The sequence below is a fragment of the Oryzias latipes genome, chromosome 9 (assembly GCF_002234675.1).
Source record: "Oryzias latipes chromosome 9, ASM223467v1".
Lineage (NCBI taxonomy): Eukaryota > Metazoa > Chordata > Actinopteri > Beloniformes > Adrianichthyidae > Oryzias > Oryzias latipes.
Window position 1 is genome coordinate 24,765,494 of NC_019867.2, and position 23,026 is coordinate 24,788,519.

Below are 23,026 nucleotides of genomic sequence, written 5' to 3' on the forward strand. Positions count from 1 at the left end.
CAGGAGCAGACAAAGAATGCAGTTGGAAAAAGTGTGTAGGTGTCATAGTTCGTAGGCGTGACAGACCCAGATGCTGGAACCCAGAGAGAATACTCAGGTAAGTGAGAGGTAAGTATAATTTATTTTCTTCCGCTGAGAACAGGAGTGATGATCCGGCTTGAGGAGGCTCGTGGCGTGGCTAGAAGTAGTAGCGCGGTTGGCGATGGTTTGCGTTTCCACAGGAATGGAGGGTTTGCTCGAGATGACTTCCACACAGGTGACGCTCGTGACGGAGAATCCTGAGGCAGGAGAATAATGTTAGTTTGATTGCATAAACAAGACAGGCTTGACATGAGCGATGTGAGACCAGGCGTAGTCACAATTAGGGGCAACGAACTGGCATTGAATACTGGAGCTGGGTCTCCTTTTGAAGAGCAGAGGCTGATGAGTGAAGTGGTCACAGCTGGTGGAGTCAGGAGCAGAGCAGAGGGGGAGGGGGAGGAGAACTGACAGAGGCACCATGACAGTAGGTGTGGCATAGAAGCTACTACAGTAAGCCATAAAGCCAAAAGTACCAGTAAACCTGTGTTTCAGGCTTCTGTGTCAGAAATTCTCACATTTGAGCATCACTACGCAATTAAAAATTACATGTAAAGCGGGCGTTCATTTATCATTTGTCATTCAACCAGTTTAACTTTCGACTGCTTAAACGTTAAACAGCTGAATTTTGACCAAACAGGCACTTGGATTTGGTAGTGACGTATGGGTGGCACCTTTTTTTTTTCAAATTCAAAATCATTAAACAAAGTGAAAGTATACAACAAGACACTAAATGTGTACACAGCGTATATTGATAATAACAAGGACTCAGGGGGATTAAGTATATAAACAGATACAAAGATTTTCAAGTATTAATATTTTTTATAGTCTGTCTGTTAGTGGAGTGTGATATTGATATTATGTAAAAATGTACATCTTTGAGAAATTGAAGAAAATATTGTTTTTAATAATTACATTTACATCAATGAATTTAAAATTTCACAATAGTAAATATTCACTAATTAACTAATAATAATAAAATATAACATTGAATGTACAGTTATGCTTGTTCACACAGTGCTTGAAAATACGCTTCCAAGTGACCATTGCCAATGAATGCTTGTTTTGGGTTTCCGTGTTCAAAACTCTTGTGTCAGTTTTCCAGCTGTCAAAATCAGAAACTCTGATTTGATAGTAACATATGGCTAGTGTCCTTTTTAAAAAAACGTAAACACCAATCGCTTGAAAATTGATAATGTAGGAGAAATAAATAATTGGTTTTTGCCTGCACGGAATTATATGACGCTAAGTTTTTCATAATTCGGAATAGATCTGTTGTGCTATCCTAGGCACTTTAACATTGGGAGTTTGATCATCCAGACCCACTAGACAGTGCGCTGAACCTTTTTTCTTCAATGATTTGTGATCTTCACTAGTGTCCATGGATTACATGGAATCTTTCCACCTTTATCCACCTTTGTCATGGTAGGGAGAACACGTCAATGTAAGGGTGGGGTCATCTAAGGTAGCACAAGTGTTACAGAAAAAGCCTGGAACAAGATATGCGAGACTTGCACTGTTTAGACATTTTGCACCAACCCTCTCCTAACTGTTGTTGCCATGTGCTAGTAACAGTAGAAAAACAAAAGAAGAAGCAGTCCCTCCCTGCTCGTCCAGTGTGAACACCACAGATGTTCATGAAACCACGTGTTGTGCATTCTTGAATGCAAATGTCCAGTTCCCCCACGAATTACTGTTTTGTTACTATAGTTACCAAGCAACATTTCTAAAAATTGGGTTCAGCTTTTACTTCGGCTGACAGAAAATAAAGTCCTGTTAACAAGGTTATCATTATGAAAAAATACACTCTACTGAAGATGTTTGTGATAACTTCTTTTGTTGGATTAAACAAAATGGTCGACATCAATACTCATTAAAGAAAATACAATGCTAAGGATTGCCTCAACTCTGTTGTTTCAACCTTATTTTATAACCTAGCAGGTAGAGAAAGAGAACAAACATCAGGTTGTTTTTCAGAGACACCCACGCAACGAACAGAAGGTTATTACCTAGGACTCTGCTATTATTTTCTCAGATAATCCCTCTTGCAGTCAATTCTCTTAGTCCTGTATGACAACTTTTGGAGCGGAAAAGCTCCTAAAGTTATATTAAAACTATTGGATCAAAATGGGCTGCATGGTAGCGCCCTTGCTTCACAGCAAGAAGGCATCGGTTCAAGTCCCAGCTGGGGGGACCTGAAACAGAACACCAATGTGGGACCTATCTGTGTGGAGTTTGCATGTTCTACCCATGCATGAGTGGATTTATGTAAAAAAAAAAAAAAGAAAAAAAAACATGCTTTTTAGGTTAATTAGTTACTCTAAATTGTCCCTAGGTGTCAATGTGAGAGTGCATGGGTATGTGATTGTGGCCCTCCGACAGACTGGCAACCTGTCCAGGGTGTCCCCTGCCTTTGCCCACAAGTGGGATAAGCTCTGGTGACCCCGTAACTATTTTACTTACAAGGAGGGCTGATTAAAATAATGATAGATATGTGATTGTTGTACTTTTGTGCACATCGTCACAGCAAATCAGCTTTCACTGTGTGGCACATTAGGTTTGGCTGAGTCTTTCTAGACACAAGCCTTTATTCTGTGGGCTGAGGACCGGCACAGGGAGGCCCAGACATGTGGCTACATTAGTCAGTAGCATAACGGGTCTTGCCTAAGGAGCCACTCTGGATTCAGCTCACCTCGCACCCTGAAAAACAAACCGTGGTTTTCCACGCGCCAGTCCTGCCCGTAGCCAACTGCGCCATCCGGCCTCTATGGTAGATTACAGGCAGTATATGCAAAAGCCGTTTATTGTGCTTTCTCTACAGTTACTTGAGGCTTTTGTCCAAATTTTCTTAAACTTTATATGAAGAAACTCCCCCAAAAATATGTTCTTTAACTGTACTTTAGCAGTTTTCCAAATGTTTGTGACAGAAATCCTAAATCTTCTTCAGTCAGTCTGGTCCTCTTAATCCAAGTAGTAGAATGCCATTGAAACAGGTAACGTCAACTAAAGCTTCTCATACATTTAGCTTTTACCTCACAACAAGTCCTAAAAAAAGGTTGAATTAAAAAAGGCACTTGTGGAGTGGAACTTTTTTAAGGCATGTTGGCCATAAGAAAGTTCTCAAAGGGGATTGTCAGACTCACAGAGGCTGGGCATCTTCTTCCTCTAAACTTTTTTCCGGACGTAGAAGCTGTCATCTCCTTCCCGGTTGTCAGTGAGGGCCTCACTGATTTGACAAGACAAGTGCAAGAGTCTGTTTGATTTCGGCAGGTGGTTTCATTTATTATTTACACCCGCTGAGACGGTTTTCCACAGTTTTTCTCTCTGCTGTCCTGATGTTTCCCAGGGAGTTCTGTGTACAGAGTTGGAGGCAGGTGACCTCAGATCCGAACACTGCTGGGATGTGGTGGCTGACCTCAAGCAACTCCTGTTGAAAAGGCAGATTGGCTCTTCCTGCTTTGAGGAGGTGTCATGACCTTTTTGGCTTGTACAGGGCCTGATTTCAAGAGGCTGGAGACAGGGTAGCAGGAATAGTAAACATTTTTTTAATTTGTAGACAGAAAATCTGAAGATTCGGCGCAAAAGAGAAGCTATTTTGTTAAATATGACATAAGTCTTTAACCAAAAAGAGGATGTAAACAATGAAAAGTAATTAGCGGACTGGAAACAGCCATAATAACAGTAACAGGCCTTTTAATGGTGTAGTTTTGTTGTCTTGCTTTTATTCTAAACTGAATTAAAACTCATCACACAATTTTGATTCATCCAAAAACAGTCAGAATGGAAATAAAGATGGACAACTTTCTACTTTGGATGTCATCAACGTGAGACTAAAAGACTTTTGAAATACGAAGAGAAGAAACAAGTGTTTGTAAAAAAAAATAATGCTTTTGTTTAAGAAAAGGTAAGGCAAACACTTTTCAATTTTATTGAAATGCTTAGATTACAATAAGATAAAAAAAACATTGAAAACTGCATTTTCACAGTATGTGAAATATCCTTTTTTTGCTGTTTGCTGTCAAAAGAGTAAAGTTTCAGAAACAACAAAATAAAAATTAAATGATTTTCTCCACCACTGCTTCAATTCAGACAATTTGTAAAGACCACATCAAGAGTGATTTATTTTGTCTTTTCTGTCAGACAACTCCTTCTTTAAGATGGGGTGTGTGTGTGACAGAAAGAGAAATGAGGGCTCTTCAGATGTAAAGTTTGGATTGTAGCCAGTATGAACGCTGCCAATAGAAAAGTACAAATGATTCTCTTTTAAACTTGTAAAATTCCCTCCAAAGGGGACTGTGCCTCACCAGCAATAAACTTCACAGCATGTCACTGGATCAGAGAGAATGTTGAAAGCACAATTCTCCAACTTTCAGATGATTTTGTTTGAAACGCTCTTATTTTTGTATTCAATTCAATTCAGTTCAATTCAATTTTATTTGTATAGCCCAAAATCACAACAACAGTCGTCTCGATGGGCTTCGAAGTAAAACATGAACTCAAAAGGATCACGAAAACAAAGAGTTCAATAGGAAAATACTAAAATGAACTAACAAACTGACTAAGCTATACTGGCATCCCTGCCCTTAGACCCCCCTTCGCGGTAAGGAAAAACTCCCAAAAAAAACGGATTCCGGAAAAAACTAAGAAACCTCAGGGGTGCCCACATGAAGGAGGGATCCTCCCCCAGGACGGACAGGCGATTTACCAGAACTATTAGAGAAGAATTAATTTATCTAAATCTACAACTACATATATAAAAGTCCAGCAGACGAGCTTCATCCAGCTGTGGTTGTGGGGACAGTCAAAGGCGCGAGTCGAGCCGGAGACAGGAACCACAGCCAGGTGTAGGAGCAGGAGCAGAGACGAGGTACTCGGTCAGGTACAGAGCAGAGACGAGCCAGAGATGAGCCAGAGGCAGGATCCACAGCCAGGTGTAGGAGCAGGAGCAAAGGCGAGGTAAACGGTCAGCAACTGGAGCACGGATGAGCCAACAGGAGTCTGGAAGCACTCCTACTCCCCAGGAGGGGAGAGGAAAAGAGGGACAATACATGAATCGCACTGCACCAAACAGAGGCATGGAGAACTAAATGATGAATAATAATCAAGAATGGAGAAGAGAGGAAGGGTAGAAGTAGAAAAGAAAAGAGGACAGAACCCCAGTGCACCATAGTTACCCCAGCTTCAACTTCTAGCAGCCTTTTAAAACAAATAGTTACTATTAAGTTTAATTTAAACGCATTAACATTAAGTTAAATAATCTCTGAATACTAACTAGTCTGACAATAAGCCTGTCCAAAAGGAATGTTTTCAGTCTAACTTTGAATGTAGAAACTGAATCTGCCTCTTTTACATGAGCTGGGAGCTTATTCCATAAGACAGGGGCTTGGTGGCTAAACGCTCTACCTCCAACTGTACTTTTACTAATTCTAGGAACCACAAGCAGTCCTGCATTTTGCGAGCGAAGTGTTCTGTTTGGGTGGTAAGGGACTATGAGGTCCTTAATATAGGACGGGGCCAGTCCATGTAAGGCCTGATAGGTTAACAGGAGGATCTTGAACTTAATTCTAGAATCAACTGGGAGCCAATGGAGCGAAACTAACACAGGAGTGATGTGATCTCTTCTGCTGGTTCCAGCTAACAATCTAGCTGCTGCGTTCTGAACAAGCTGGAGACTTCTTGAGGAACTCTTAGGACACGCTGCTAACAAGGAGTTACAGTAATCCAGCCTCGACGTAACAAATGCATGGATGAGTTTTTCAGCATCACTCTCAGAAAGTATATTTCTGATCTTAGCAATATTCCGCAGGTAAAAAAAGGCAGTTCTACACGCCTGAGAAATGTGAGCCTTAAATGATACAGGCGTTCAGTTTCTCTATCTGGTCATTCTGTATGGAAGCGATTATGTAGCATAAATAAAAGCAAAGTCAAAACCAGAAATGCTTTTTAATTTTCAAAATGAAGCTGCATTTTTTGACTCAAAAATAAAATGAAAAAGCAATCCACCAAAATGCTTTTTCATTTCTTTCCTCAACACAGCTTATTCTGTCACTTAATTAAAATTAAAATGAAAATGGTATTTGACATTTCATTTTCAAGACGTTCTCTGGTAAATGTGTAGCATAATTCATTTAGAAATGTCTAATTTGACAATTAAAATGGATTAATAGAAATGTTTTTTAATTTTCAAAATGAAGCTGCATTTTTTGACTCAAAATTAATAATAAAAAGCAACACTTCAAAATGCTTTATCATTTCCTTCCTCAATACAGCTTATTCTGTCACTTAATTAAAATGATAATGAAAATGGTATTTGACATTTCATTTTAAAAAAGGTCCATGGTAAATGTGTACCAAAATTCATTTAGAAATGTCTAATTTGACAATTAAAATGGATTAACAGAAATGCTTTTTCATTTTCAAAATGTAGCTGCATTTTTTGACTCAAAATTAAAAAGAAAAAGCAATATTTCAAAATGCTTTTTCATTTTATACTTAAAACCGCTTATTCTGTGTCATAATTAAAACCAAAATGCAAAGAGGGGATTGCATTTGCATTTTAACATCCACCCCGCGCACCTTGTCGCAATATTCATTTCGAAAAAGCATTAGCAGAAGGGAGGCGGGGCGATGACGTCACTGCTTTCTCTGTGTGTCCGGCTAATGTATGGAGTAAAATACTGTGGTCGATAGTGTCAAAGGCTGCACTGAGGTCCAACAGGACCAGAATAGAAAGTAGTCCCTTTTCTGAGGCCAATAACAAGTCATTAGAGACTCTAACTAGTGCAGTTTCCGTACTGTGGTGAGGTCTAAACCCCGACTGAAAGTCTTCAAAGTGGCTGTTGTCCTGTAGGTGGCAGTAAAGCTGCTTAACTACAACTCTTTCTAGGATTTTAGAAATAAAGGGCAGGTTTGATATCGGTCTATAGTTGGCCAAGATGCTAGGATCCAAACTGGGCTTTTTTAGAAGAGGTTTAACAACTGCATATTTAAAAGACTGTGGCACGTAACCCATTTCCAGAGAGGTATTTATCATTGTTAATATGGGATCATTAATTAGGGGAAAAGTTTCTTTAAAAAGTCTAGTGGGAATTGGGTCTAACAGACACGTTGAGGATTTGGAGGACGTAATAATTGATGTTATTTCCGCTTGATCCACAATAGTGAAGCAGTCTAATGTTACAGAGGTTTCTATGGATGCCTCCATTTCTACCGCTTCAGCCTGTTCTGGGCTGATAGTAGGAATAACTTGATTTAACTTATGTCTAATATTTGAGATTTTACTATCAAAAAATGTAAGATAATCATCAGAGCTGAGAGAAACAGGAACATGTGGTTCTACTGAGCTCTGACTGCGAGTTAATTTAGCAATAGTGCTAAAAAGAAATCTTGGATTGTTTCCATTCTCTGATATTAAGGTTGAATAGTACTGGCTTCTAGCTCTACGCAGAGCTTTTTTATAATTTAAAAGGCTATGTTTCCAGATATCCAGAGAATGCTCTGAACCGGAGCGGCGCCATTCTCTTTCCAACTTACGGGTTTCTTGTTTAAGAGAACGAGTTTCAGCGATAAACCACGGTGCTACTCGGTTTTGTCTAACGAACTTAGGTTTCAAGGGGGCAACAACATCGAGTGAACTCCTGAGGGATTGTAAGGCATCATTGACAAAGTGGTCATTTATACTAGGACTGATACTATGGGAGCTGGACTCAGAGTATTTTCTCAGAATATCACTAAGTACTGGCTGAACTGTGTGTTTAAACTCAGACACAGAACGGTCAGTTAAGGTTCTTCTAAGCTGTTTCTTATTCACTGAGGCAGAAGGATGTTCCAGTGTAAACTGGAAGGTAATCATAAAGTGATCAGAAATGATGGGGTTAAAAGGAAGGACACTCAGCTGGCTGATCTCTATACCATGGGTTAGAACAAGGTCCAGGGTGTGCTTATGACAGTTGTTGAATTTAATTTGAATTTTTGAATTTAATTTATTGATTAAAAAAGGTTTTTACAGAATAAGTGTTTACTGAAAATGACTGTAATTTTAGGAAATTGAGTTGTGGGAGATCCAAATACAGAGAACTTGTGAAAGACTATCTCACGCTTTTCATAAAACAAACAAAAAAAACATAGATATGACACCTACAAAATACACTGAAATGTGACAGAACCAAACAGAGAACCATTGGGGAGAACAATAAGGTGATATGACAAGAATAGGAGAGAGACCATAAGACAGACAACGCACTAATGTTACGTTCACAGTGGACATGTGTCGCGTTCAAGAACTGAACTCGGGTTCTTGAAAGCACGTTTCACATATAGTGTTCACACTGGACTGTCACTATACCCGATACTAGGGCATGTATTCACAGTTGGAAGAGGCTTGGTGTGAAATGTCAAGGCGGTGCAAATCTCATTAAACTTGTTTCAGGCTTTTTCTTCCACAGCTCTATTCTGATTTATACGGAGCCTGTGTCCTGACATTAAGATATAAAAATAAATCTTGTTCCCACAGATTATTATCTCGTTCGCACGAAAGACTATTCCGTTCCCACAAGATAATATTGCGTTCCCTCAAAATACTATTCCGTTCCCTCGAAATGATTAACTCATGCGAACGCAATAATTATGTCGTTCGAACGCAATAATTAATCGTTTGAACGCAATAATTATTCACGTCATAAGTCATTCACGCGAATATTCTCTCTGTACGCCGGCAAAAGCCGCTTTCAGCGGTAACTTCCGTGTCTCTGTGACCCATATTCGTTCAAAAAAGGAACATGAAAAACAAAAATTATCACTTTATTACTTTCTCAATGAATATAAGAAAAATATCAAAGATTTATGATAACTAGGCTGCTTTGTCATACGATAGCTCCTGCTAGCCAACTACTAGCTCTGCCGCAGAGCTCTTTGATGTATGCCGGCATTTGGGCAACTGGCTGGTCTGTTGTCAGACAGCTGATATTGTAGTTTAGGGTCGAATAGGAATTATAATATTCAGGACTTGTCTTTTATTAACTTTAGCAGTCAGTTGCTTTACATTCGAAGGCTATTAGGCTACATGCTAACTGACTAGCCGATAATATCCTGTTATTAATTTATGTCATAGATTTACAGCAGATACCTTCACATTTCTGTCTGTGTGTGTCTCATTACATTGCATTGAAGACACGGAGGATGTTTAGAGAACAGATTTATTTATTTTAAAAAGCACAAAAGCATCCATCGTATTCACGTTCACATCATCTGGTACGCCCTCAGTCATCTTGCTGCAAAAGCCGCTTCCTGCCGCTACTTCCGTGTCTCTGTGAGCATTCAATAGGGGTAAAAATAAAAGCAAGAATGGTCGATCTGTTATTGTCTCGATGAAAATCTGAAAAATATCATATTAAGCTGGCTGCTTCGCCTAAAGCACTTACCTTTAGCTCGTAGCATAACAACAATAGCAGTACGTCACGTTTCCCAGCATGCTTTGCAGCCAATCATTGGCCAATAACCGTGACCCTGAGACCAAGGTTTAACAACAAGACCAATGATTGGCGATCTTAGTTTATTTTTAGACTTGTTGCTATGTCAATTTTAATTAAAATTCAAAGGGTGGCTTTAGTTTTTATTATGTATGCTTTTTGAGAAGTTTGTCCAACCTCTGCAGAAAACACTTTAAATCTAAAGGAGACTGTCTCATGAAAAGATATTAAACATAAGTATTTTTCCAACTGATTTCTTTTATTGTTACTGATTATCATTATTTAGATGATAAAAAGTCGTTTTTTTGTTTTGTTTTTAAATCCAACTGATTTCGGTAGTTTTTTCTTATGGGACCATTATCTCCTTCAAGAAAAGAGAGCTTCGTTTGTTTTTAATACAAAGAACAAAAACTTTATTTATTATAAAAAAGTATCACAAACTTTGTTTTTTCTTTAATTTAATCTTTAATGTAATTTATTGGTTGCTTCAATTTAATACAAAATGAGCTCTGCAATAATGTCAGTTTTTAAAACTATTTCATATTTGAATTAATTTTAAATATTTAAATTGAAAAATAATCCCCAAAGACGAACTTACGACTGTTCAAGACATGGCTGGAGGGATTTCTGTGAAATGCTGTGCATATTTTAATTGGAGAGTCGGACACAGGAGTCTGAGAGGAAAACTTATCAGTATCAAAATTCTGATTCATTTTTAATTTAAAAATAAAATCATATTTTCAATTAGCGCCTGTAAGGCTTCCTGCTCTTCCAAGAATCATTCTTGGATGAGCCAGGCTGCTTTTCTCCTCATAATTAGGTTGAATGCTTGTAAATCAGCACAGTTTTATTTTTATCTAGCTTTTATGCACCTAAGGACATTATTTTCTTCTTGACGATCTTCTGTTTTGGAATAAAGGACTTTTTTTCAATTGTTTATTATGTAAATGTGGATTTTAGTGGATTTGAGTTGGAAAAAGGCTTGGGGCTTTCACATCCAACATTTGTATAATAAATATGAAGTTGATCTTAAATTGGCGTCAATCAAAACAGTCCTTTTTTGAACATTTTGACATTTGTCTCACATTTATTTTGTCTGAATGGGGCCTCGACTACAAATCTATAACCAATAAAGAACAGCAAATTTAAAATGTCCGACTAAAACTGACTACAGCTATTAGCAACAAAAAAAAGCACTTCTTTCAGCACTCAGGTCTGACTTGATTTCCAAATTTATAAAAAAATTCTCTTCAATGGCTTTTTCTTTCAAGGTGATGCTGAATTAGGTGGAGTCCCGGAATAAATGCTATGTTACAAATTTTGTTGTGAAGTTCGAATATACAATTCCAAAATCGAGTGCCCTAGATATGTTCTAGAAGTCTCTGCAAAAAACCAGTGTGCATCAATGCGAATATAGACCACATTTGAACAATTTTTGTGGAAAAATGTGTTTAAATGTAGTTTTTTGATAAACCATCAACATTTCATCATCAGAACACAGTGGATTCATAAAATCCATATTAAACGCTCATATTGATTAGATTAGAGAACGAAAGCAAAGATCTGATCACAATCAAAGGTTTGTGTAGTTGAATGCATTTTGACGCAGCACAAATGAGATTGACTGACCTGACAAGGTCAACAGCCAACCAGGACGCAGGACACAATGCACTGCTAAAAATAAAATAAAAAGAAAGTATACAAGTTTACCCTGAAAAAAATCTGCGAGACCACAAAGGTGACATGGGATTAAGTAATAGACTATTGCATAAACAAACTTGTCTTAATCTATGGAACTCTTAAAACTTAATAGCCAATGAAAAAGTAGGTCTACACACCAGGGGAAACCTTGCAATCACTTTTTCTGAGTAATCAATTTGGTGTGGGGACTGTCCTAACCTTTCCTATTAAGATAAAGGTATGGTGGAAAATGGATAACACTGTGTCATTTGATAAGATGTTTGTCCATGGAGCTGCAATTTTCCACCACCTGAGGTCACTGTCAATTGATTTCAATTTTGCTCGATGTGTCACCACTTCACCACAGCTCCATCAAGATCTGCCCAAGCAATTTGCTGTTCTTCATAGAAAGGAAAATAGGGGGGGCAGGAGCTGCCCTTTGTGCTGTCGCAGGAAAGATGGAAAAAAAAAATTATGTCAAACACAAAAAAGACGCTCAGAAAAAACTTTGATGTCCAAAAGTCAGGTGGCATTTTGTCTACATGAATGCTCAGAAACAAAGAGGGCTAAGATGAGGTCTGCGTGGGTGGCATTTGAAAAATCTATCTCAAAACGTTGTTTTTTAATCCCCCAAACATTCTGGATTTGTCTGAGTTGAGATGAATGAAGTTCAGATGAGAAGCTTCACTGGTTTCTGCCTTTCTGTCCTCAGGTTGGCCCTTCTCCAACACAGTCTGTAAGATGAGTGGTTTTGTGCAGGGCGTCTCTGTGTCGGCATCAGTCTTCACCCTGGTGGCCATCGCTGTCGAAAGGTCAGTGTTTGCTTACGTCAGTCCCCTGATTAAAGGTGACACATTCATTGAGGATTAGTCACCTTCCCAATTTTGCAGCTCCTTGGTGTCAATAAGATTGCTGCTTGAAGCAGTCAAGATTTAAAAGATGAAAACTTTGCAATCCTGATCTCTAGAGACTGTGTAAGAAAATATGAAAATATACATGTCCCCCACCATAAGTCAGATGTAGCCGTTGAGCTGTGGTTCACTTAACCCTTTAACACCGGAGGGGTTGCCTTCAAAACCTAAATAACACACGTCTTTGTTAAAGTAGCTTTTCATAGCGGCTTTGCACCGTTATGTAACACATACCACTTTGCGTTAGAAAAGTGTTACATAATGGGGCAAAGCTGCCATTATGAAATCAATTGGAATTGCATTAACTGTGTAAATGGTTGAAGAGTTACGATAGTCGAAAGAATGTCATCACTGGAACTAAAGCATGTTAAAGGGTTAAAGCTAGTTCTAGTCACAAGTTATAGAAGTCATTGTCATTATTATTATTTTCCATCCAGTATATCTGACCATTTTCCCTATTATTTGATAATATAACAGTTTAGGAATTCTCCCACATTAACAACACCAATCTGCCTAAAACTGTTTCTGTCTATGAGGCCATGCTAGCTAGCTTTTTGCTAGCATAGCACCCAAAAACAAAAAATTGTTTCAAAAACTGCCTTCAATAATTGTCTGATCTTGTTGTTTTGAGCTTTTTATAATTTGCTGTGGTGAAGAACATGCTGAAAAAGGAATTTAGACAAGAATCTCTGTGGACTATAATGTATGCAGATGACTCTAATCTGTAATGCTACGTTCACACCAGCCTTGGAGCCCCGCGTTCAAGTGGCCACTTCCAGTGAAAAGTCAATGTAAATGTGCATAACTACACATTTTGTGCCTCTGCATTCAAAACTCTTGCATTCATGCATCACTACGCAAGTTTTTAAGTCCATTTTAGAGCTCTAAATACAAAACACAGAATGCGCGTTGAAAGTTAAAACAATTGAACTTTGACCAATCAGGGACTTGGGTTTGGTAGTGACACATGGATGACGTCTTTTTTAAATAGTTCATGGATGTGTCAATCATTTGAAATTATTGTGCCTGAACGAAATTAAATGACACCAAGGCCGAATCTGAATTCTGCCCCTACCCCTACGGCTTCTCCTTACCCCTACATTTAGGCCTCCAAACAGAGAGTTATCGAAAAATAGTGACATCATTAATAGTCGCCAGTCATCCTCGTTAGCGCGTAGCTGCCAGCACTCGGAAAAGGCATAACAACATGGCTTTTATAACTTTAAAAGATCATGCTAAAATAAAAAATCATTACTTACATTTAAATGTCACTTCCGTGCTTCGGTGCACACTAGAGGGCTGCATTGGGATTGGGTCCCGCCGGGTCCCGCGGGACCCAACCCAAATCTCGCGGGATTGGGCGGATTGAATTGTGCTGCGGGCGGGAGCGGGCGGCAAAAAAAAAACCCGCGGGATCAGTGCTGCCATGAATATCTCATGAATATATATTTTAGCGGACTACATTAGGCTGTGCGGCTGTTGGATTCTTATGTACTGAAGCTCCGTGAAGGCACCAGGTAGAGACGCCCAATGGCCTCTGTCATCTAACCTGTTGTTGGGGGTGTGCAACGCCCCGCTCCGCCTCTTACTAAGAGCGCGCTCCAGGCCGTCTGTCTGCGCGCGCACACACGCAGACTTTTAACCGAACAGGATTTGTGAAAATATATTTAATAATTAAGTTGCAAATTACACAAAAGAGGAATGCATGAAAAGATGAGGCTGGAGGAGGGACATGAATCTCTTTAATAATATCAATAAAAATACGTATTTTTTTCCTGCGGGACGGGAGACGATACAAAATCAATGCATCTCTATTACTGTGCGGGACTAAATTCAATGAGTTTTGCGGGTGCGGGCGGGAGTGGACATACATATTGCGGGTGCGGGCGGGAGTGTAACGCATACGTTGCGGGAGCGGGCGGGATTGGTCAGAAATTCAGCGGGCGCGGGCGGGAGCGGGATGAAGAAAATAGTCCCGCGCAGGGCTCTATCCCTCCAAATGCCCCTACAATTGGAGAGATAGGGAGAAGGGGTAGGGGAGGAATTCGGATTCAGCCCAAGTCTTTCATAAATAAAAATAGAGCTGTGAAAGAAAGAGCCTGGAGCAAGGTTTTTGAGATTTGCACCGCTTTGACATTTAAAGACTCTGCGCTAGTATCAAGTAGCGACAGTCCAGGCTGAACACCATATGGTAAAAGGGCGTTCCAGATCCCATGTTCAGGCCGTTCTTGAATGTGCATCACATGTCTGATGTGTACGTAGCATAAAGAGGTGAAGGTTTGTTCTAGGGAGGAGAGGAATAAAGGTCAGCTGCAGCAAAACAGCGTATTTATGAATAACAGAACAGAGAAGTTACAGAGACAAAAGTGTGTCAGCAAGAATACAAGGAAAGGTCATCAAGTTAGTGGTAAGACCAGCCACCTCGATTGGCTTAGAGATAGTGGTTCTGAAAAAGAGACAGGAGAAAACTCCAGCTGTTGGGAGTTACGAGGAACTGAGCATCAGAGGAGAAGCTAATGTTCATATGAAATAAAAGCCAGAGAAGAATTGAGAAGGATGCTAAAGTTAGTGCTGTCAGAAAGAATGGCTAGAGGAAGACCAAAGAGGACCTAAATGGATGCAGAAGAGGATATGAGGGTGGTAAGTGTGAGTTAGGACCATGTAGAAGATAGGGTTGAATGGAAGTAGATGATTTGCTTTGGCAACCTCTTGACAGGAACTGCCCAAAGGTAAAGAGCAGTGAGAAGTTATTGATTTTGTGGAATGGACCTTCTTTTTTTAAACCAAGTAAGCTACAAAAAGAGAAAAGGATCATAAATGATTGAATTAACTATTATTCACAGGTGTTACATTTTAGTATCATAATACTGTAAAAACTGGTAAATCCTTAGATTACACCGGACTTTGAATGTGGTTTGATCTTTAAAACAGATTGACGGAAAAATGTGTCCAACCATAAATGTCATTTAATAAAGTTTTATTTTTTGCTTTAGATTATTTCTGAGTTATTAACTTGTACTCTATTATTACAGATAAAGCCTCAAGTGGAAGCACAATGCTACTTTAGTAAATCTGGCTGCTCTTATAAGAAAATAATGAATTACTCAAATAAACCCAAAAATGGCCTTAATTGATCAATTGACCTGAGGGTACTGTAAATTAAGTTTTTTTCAACAAACAATAATGTAACCCTTGTGCTATCCTAGGCACTTTAACGTTGGGAGTTGGGCCATCTAGACCCACTATCCAGTGCACTGAACCTTTTTTCTTCAATGATTCACTGGTGTCCATGGATTACATGAAATCTTTCCACCTTTATCCACCTTTGTCATGGTAGGGAGAACATGTCAATGTAAGGGTGGGGTCATCTAAGATAGCACAAGGGTTAAATAGATAGAACTTTAACTCATTCCACAATGGGGAAATTACTTTATTACAAAAAATAAGACAAAAAAAAAACAACAACATCAAAATAGATAATAAAAAGCATTAAAGCCTAATAAAAAAATAGATGCAAACCTTTATTATGGAAAATGTTTAAATTTCTATTAATAAACATTTTTTATCTTGAAGTGTTCCCTTTTTCTGTGTTCAGCGTTGTTTTATCTTGAGTTTATATTATATGTTTAACTCCATGATGCCTGAACTTGCTTCCAACGATGAAAAAGAAAAAATCCATTGATGTTTTAGCTTTCACGTAGATCAGGGGTCTTCAACTAAAATTTAAAGCGGTCCATTTAAACAAACGTTCTTGAAGTTAAGGTCCGGAAAAAAATTATGTCTAAATATTTAGTTTAATAAATTTTTAAGTAGCCGAGGATTGGTGGCACATCTACAAAATCAAATCAAATCAAACGCCTCTCCGGAAGAATATACATTTGAATCAGGGTTGCGTTTCAAAACTGGAAATTCCTGCTTAATTCAGCCTTTCTGTAGGAGAAACTTCTTAAATGTCTCTTTTACAAGTTTCCTCAGATCAGAAGAATCTTGAGCATGATGGCAACTTTATTTGATTGAATCTTCTTTCTCTGTAAATTACTTGCAGCTGGTTTAAACTTAGACTTGGTGATAAAGATTTTCCCTTAATGTCAAAGTGGAGACTAACAACAGGATGCTAACTTCAGCCACGTCCAACTTTTAAGGTGTGACGGATACCTAATAATTTGTGAGGCATGTAAAAACTGAGGTGGCAACGTATGTGCCACACCAGTTTACAGTTGTTAAACTACTGATACCGTTCAGATTGTTAGACATGTTGTGTTACATGTCTGTGATACCTCTGATATTTTTTTGAAATGGTTTATTTCAAGCAATTAAGTACAAATAATACACAACAGCAATATAATCAGCAGTTATACATTCATACAGTAACTAATCAAACTTAGGATAATTATACATATTAATAAATATTGCTTGAAAGGGAGTGGAAGGAAGCAAACTTATATAATCCCAACCCGTTATACTATAACCATTTTATTACATGATTTATCAATATCCGGTTCCCAGTTTTTATCAGACAGAATTAAAAATCATAAGATATCGATAAAGCACATGACAAAGATGAATTACTTAAGTATTACGTCAAAAGTAACTATGTTAGAAATCAACATGGCAAATGCAGATCAGTCATCTGAAATATATGCAGATTATGTTACTTATAAAAGCCATTCATATGCATAAAACATAATACTATATCAGTAAAGTAGACAACACTGTTTCAGGAATTTTCATAGCAAAATTTCATCAAATATCAAAAGTTAAAAACATGTGCAAAATTATGCTACATTAGGAAAGATTTTTGAATCAATTTATCAATTTTTGGAGAAAGTGAAGTAATATCATTAAAAGTCAATCAATTTAACAATTTTCAATAAGTGATTAATCATTTGTTTTACTTTTTTTAAATATTTTTTTGTATTTTATTATTATTATTTTTTTATAATAAAGTAATGCTGTAGGGGAAAAGTAAAAAGGGTCCATAACTGTCGATTGTCCAAGGTTGGTATTTCTTCTTTTACTGATAACAGCTGAACTTCTGGGTTTAAACAGAGTTAATAGTTCTCTTCGATGTTATGTCTGCAGACATTAGATTCATCCTTCTTCAGCTGATATCAGCGACGGTGAAAGTTGAGGTCAAGTTGTCTGCAGGTCAGAACTCTCTGCTGTTATTCAGGTGACGTCAGACATACAGAGAAAGTGAGGAATCCAGGTGTCATATTTCTTGAAATTATTTGGCTCTTTGGTTTATTACTCCATGTTGTTTCAGACGACCGTGATCAAACACTTCTCAAAGTCCTTCATGGTGTTCACAACCAGAACCTTGGATCGGTCCTCTGGACCGAGTGGTTTGACGTAAATCCTGCAGCCTTTAACCCAAGTGTTCTCAATCTGCTTACGCTTCCTGAGAAGCCGTGCATGTTTAGAGATTTCAGCATTCCTTCTGGTCAGATGGTCGTTCAGATAAGCAGCAGATCCCTTCAGATTCTTCCTTTGATTCATCAAAGCTAGCTTGTGTTTGTGATTCACAAACCTGATGAGGATTTATCCGTCTCCTTTCTCCTGGGGAGCAGGTGGCAGGTCTCGATGGTATTGAGATCCAGGGAAATCCCTTTAGATGTGAGAAATGAATGTATTTGCTGCTCCAAAGACTCTGCCCCAATCACCGTATTAGCACTGCTAGCTACGCTAGCGCTAGCATTAGCAGTGCTTGCTCCTGCATTCAGTTTCGCTTGAGGCTTGATGATCGGTACTCCAGTGAGAATGACATTATTCATCCTTACTTGCTGTTCCACATCGTCCAGTCTTTTCTCCAGAATCTCGACCCGGTTTTCTCGCTGCTCGTTTTGAGCCCGAAATCTTCGGAACTCTTCCATCATTTCCCAAAGTGAAAAAAAAAAAATTATTTTGATGAAATGAAAATAAACATGTTGCAATTAAAAACATAAATGTTTGGCCCAACTCATAGCAACAATTTTACTTTAAAACAAACATTATTATAGTATTTTAGTAAGTAAGTAATTTTATTAAAAACATTTAAATGACTGGGTCATTTTTGACCCATGTATGGAAATTTGTTGTAGAAATATAAAAAACATTTTCTCCATAAAGTACCTTAAATTCCAGGCTATAGAGCGCACCTAAACCCTTAACATTTTTAAAGGATGTTTGCCTGCTGTTTGGCTGCTTGTGGTATGTCAAAATAAATGGGCTTGATGCCAGAAATGAGAGTACGTATTCAGCTTCTCTCATAGAAGACTGTTCTGAGACTGTATAGAGTCAAGAGGTGCATGGTTCATGGATAATTTTCCATTACTTTTAGTTATATAAGTGTGAGCTTAGATGACTGACAGTTTGAGCAGTCTTCATTGAATTCCTTGTGAATATCTGTTCCTGCTATTCTTTCTCAAAGCGGGAATTTGCATTAAACTTGCATTCCCTTTGTCTCACTCTGACACTATCTGGTCTAGCGCCCCTAGCGGCCGTTAGAAAAAAATGCAAAAATCAGCTAACTCCTTAGATAAAAGCATGACAAGAGAAGCGCCTTATAATCCGGAAATTACCGTATGAAAGTACAAATGGAAATGAAAATCTGTGGTAATACAAAACAAGATATGAAAAGAATAAGTGGAATGTTCAACAATAAAAATATATATTTTAAAAGATAAAACAACAAAAAAACTCAGCAATCATGAACTAACAGAAAATGAATACAGGTCATTTTTGACCCATGTTGCGCATTAGAGGGGGTGTGGATATGTTTAAGATCATTTTAAAAGTAATTGTTTTATTTTTCTTTCATCAATTGTTGTTTGAACTGTAAATTATTTTTCTATTCTTTATTTGTTTTTTGTTTTAATTTTGTCAGTGTCTTGTATTTTTCTACTTTCTAATCAGATTTTTTTTTTCTTAACTTCTTTGCCCCAGGTTTCGTTGCATAGTTTACCCTCTACAACCCAAGCTGACTCTGCTTGTTGCCAAGGTCGCCATTGTGTCAATCTGGGTATTGGCAGTAGTCATCCTGTGTCCGGCTGCAGTAGCCCTCACGGTGGAGAAAGTCCCATTTCATTACATGGTGCACAACAACGACTTCAATCAGACCTTGCCTTTGTACACCTGCTACGAAAACTTTGCCAATCCACAGATGAGGAAGATCTATACCGCAGTTCTGTTTGCCCACATCTACCTGCTGCCCCTCGCAGTCATCACACTGATGTACATCAGCATCGGAGTCAAACTTTGTTCCTCCGTGGTCGCAAACAGGGAGCCGCAACTGGCCAACATCAGGAGACACGGTCAGCAAATGGTATCGCAGAAAAAGATCAAGGTGGTGAAGATGCTGGTGGTGGTGACTTTGCTTTTCATGGTGTCATGGCTGCCACTCTGGACACTGATGATGATGACAGACTATGGAGGCTTGGACAGGGACCAACTGGACCTCCTGACAAGTTACATCTTTCCTTTCGCACACTGGCTGGCTTTTTCCAACTCCAGCGTGAACCCCATTGTCTACGGTTACTACAACAAAAACTTTAAGAGAGGTTTCCAGTCAGTTTGTAAGTCCAGGCCTTTCTGTTGCAACTTACAACTGAAGAGAAGGATGGCCAGGTGGGGCAGGAAAGGGCAGTCTCAGCAAGCACCTTTTGGTGGCAGTGATTCAAGAGATGGCACAAACAACCACAACAACTTTGTGCTGGGACTTCGAAACCGCGTGCACAATGACAACAAGTTGAACGACATGCCAGAGGGGAACAGGGGCATGAAAATGGGGTGTGTGATGGTCCACTCGGGTGGAAATTCTTCAGATCAAGGGTTAGAACTGGTACCCATACATAAGAAGAGCAGCACCGCAGAGGGCTCGGAAAAAGTCACCTCAATGGCAGTTTCAGTTTATCAGGCATGGGATGACTGAGCATCAACACAGCCGAGAAAACAAAAGACACTAAACAAAGCCATCAAGAATTTGAAGGAAGCAACAGTTATCTGTACTTCTGGGAGCATCTCATCTTCAACACATGATGACATCACTGAAGCACAGTGATGTCTATTGATGACGAAATGGTCTAGAGTAGTAATTATTCTCAACAATATCCTATTAGGGAAGGTTTTATACAGATCTTTAACACCAACCTTTAAACAGAGACAATCAAGTAGATTGTCATTTTTCCAGTTTGGTTCAAATGTATGTTTTAGCTGTGCCTGTTGTTACCATTTGAATGTTCCTACAGGCAAATCGATAACATCGAGCTTTCATGTCGTCAGAGCCACAGACAGAAACAAGAACTCTGTTCTAATGACGGACAGTATTTTCATCATTCATTCATTCATTTTCATTGAACGTGCTAAAATTGTACAGTCAAAGAAGAACAACCAGAAAACAGATTCAGCAAAGAGGCAGTTATTGTGCTCAAGGTATTTAATGCTCCACCAAGGCCACTGGTTTACATAATACATGATAGACAGTTTGTCTTGTTGATTAAATCATGTTTAAATAACAGTTTTAGGGGAAAAAAATAGTTGGTGTAAATAAGTTTAACATCTGACTTTTAGTTAAATATTATTTAAGGTGGTGTCAAAAACAAACAGTATCGTCAATAGTAATTCATATAAGGTAAAATAAAGATTTCAATTCTGGATTTAAGGCACTGAAAACTACATCAATTTCTTGAATTCATCACATAATCCTGATTTTAACAACAACATTCTAATGAACTAATGGATCAATATAATCTTTCATTAATGTGTTTAATCATACCTGCATTGCCTTTGTTTCCCATCCTTAAGGCTTACCCATAGCTCTTCTGTGCTAAATATAGTCTTAAAGTTATTTTAGCAGCCAAATTCTCATCTTTTTTTTCTAAAATATATTGAACAGCTCAGTGCGTAAGGGCCAGCATTTACACAGCAAGACAGACTAAATTAGTTCTAAACAGGTAAGTTAATAACTTTAGAGTGCATCTTATTCGGAGTACTCAAAGAACAGATGCAGACAATGTAAGCTATCCTGAAGTCCATGACGAAATGTGCCTTAATGAGCAAAAATCTACCTCCACAAAAAAAATCTTTAATATTATTATTATCTTTTATTGACATTAAATACAGATATTTACAAAAGCACAATGCTCTCAAAAACAAACCCCAATTAAAGATTCTTACACCTCTCTAGGACTTTATATAAAACTGTTTTTCATCTGTCTTTATCCATTATTTAAGCATGAAGTTTATTTTTCTTTAATGAGACTGGCGTGAGCTTTGCGAAGAATTTAGCAATACGAAAGGTTTAATAAGCGGCCCAAAAATCTGCAGAAAAGAAGCTTGAAAAACCAGATGGTATTTGCACCTTGGTGACATGTTAATATTTAAAAAAAATAATAATCTGAAGTAGTTGTTTAAAGCAGATACACTTTTTTCATTATCTCTGCAGAGTCCAAGAAGTGAGGCTTTTCTTTAAAAAATGTTTCTCATGAGGGTTTGTCTGTGTGGGAAAAAAAAGGACTGAAACTGTACAAATCACCAGTGCTACAAGATCTGATTTTTAAAAACCTGAGCTGATTACTGCTCAAGAAAACCTTGAAATAAAAGTGATCTTTAAAAAAAAAGGAAAAAGATTCAAATAAACAAATCCACGACCGATGTGTTTTGAGAGTTGATTAATTACTGGTGCATGTGGGTGCTTACATGCATCGGCAACTGAATAAATTGCAGGTAGAAATGATTATAATTTGATTATGGTCTTCAGCATGCTTAATTGATCAAGGGCATTAAACAGCAGGCAAAAATAGGATTATACTTTTGTTTGCAATAAGCACAGCAAAGCTGCGTGGTACAAAAAAGGGAAAAAGAAAAACAGGCTTTTTAAGTCATTGCCTTCCTCTTTGAAGCACCTTTGTGCCACATTCACAACAAAGGGTGAAGAAATGTTTAATTGGAAAAGACAGTTAACGATCCTGTCACCATATTTTTGCTAAATTGAAAAGCCTGATTTACAAATGAAAGACTGATCCTGCAAATCTGCCAACACAGTTTACAAAAATGACTTATTTGTTTAAAGCTGAGACAGTCCTACATGAAAATCCACTTTCTGCCCACACAAGCATTAGGAACTGCACCGATGAGGAGTTTATTTGTGAGGAATGTGGCGGTATATTAAAATCTACTTAAAAAACTTTTGAATAGATATTTATCTATCCAAACTTCTACAGTCTACAACTATACTCATAATACTACATTTTTTCTACTGAGTGATCAGCTTATGGTTTAGCTTTGTATCCGTGGCAAAGGTCAAGCCTCTTGGCACGCCATTGCTGCCCATTTTTTAAACCAATGTGCTTCTCTTCAAATAGGTTTGCAGTGTGCAGCTTCAACAAGTGCTGAATGTTTTCACTTTGCTGCATTTACACTTCAAACTACTTGAACCAGAAACATCCTTAGCAGTTTACACACTTGCTGGTTTAAATAACTAAAGTTGAAAACTGGTGAGTTGTGCAACATCTTTATCATTCATCAATCGTCACTTCACAATTGATGCATCTGCGCAGAGGCTCTACGTGACTTAGTCACTGCAGTTTTTTGGGTCGTCCAGGTTCGTAGAAGGTCTTAGACAGGTGCAGTTGTATCTTAAGGAAAGCGCAGGTGTGTCTTAAAGTTCCCTTGTGGCTACTTTAAGGGAAGTCATGAAAATGAAACATGTGACTGTCATGCATGTGGTAGGTGTATCGTGAAGTTTTTGTAAGGATAATGTGAGCTACACACACTTCTAACGTATGGGAGATGCTTTCATAGAGTACACTTACGCCACACTCTAGTTGTTGCACTCACTGGCTCCCTATTGACCACACACAAATGCAGGGCTGTGCAGGTGATACGTAAATGCCCGTAGGATGCCTCCACAAA

General features: G+C 38.3%; 1 protein-coding gene across 1 annotated transcript; it reads left to right on the top strand.

Moving 5' to 3' along the window:
• The first annotated feature begins 147 nt into the window (after nt 1-147).
• On the top strand, nt 148-21,959 carry LOC101166057 (neuropeptide FF receptor 2-like). Its single transcript, XM_011479779.2, has 3 exons — nt 148-256; nt 11,938-12,037; nt 19,061-21,959. Exons 1-3 carry the CDS (start codon nt 148-150, stop codon nt 20,043-20,045), a joined length of 1,194 nt encoding a protein of 397 aa, XP_011478081.1. The 3' UTR covers nt 20,046-21,959.
• Nucleotides 21,960-23,026: the final 1,067 nt, after the last annotated feature.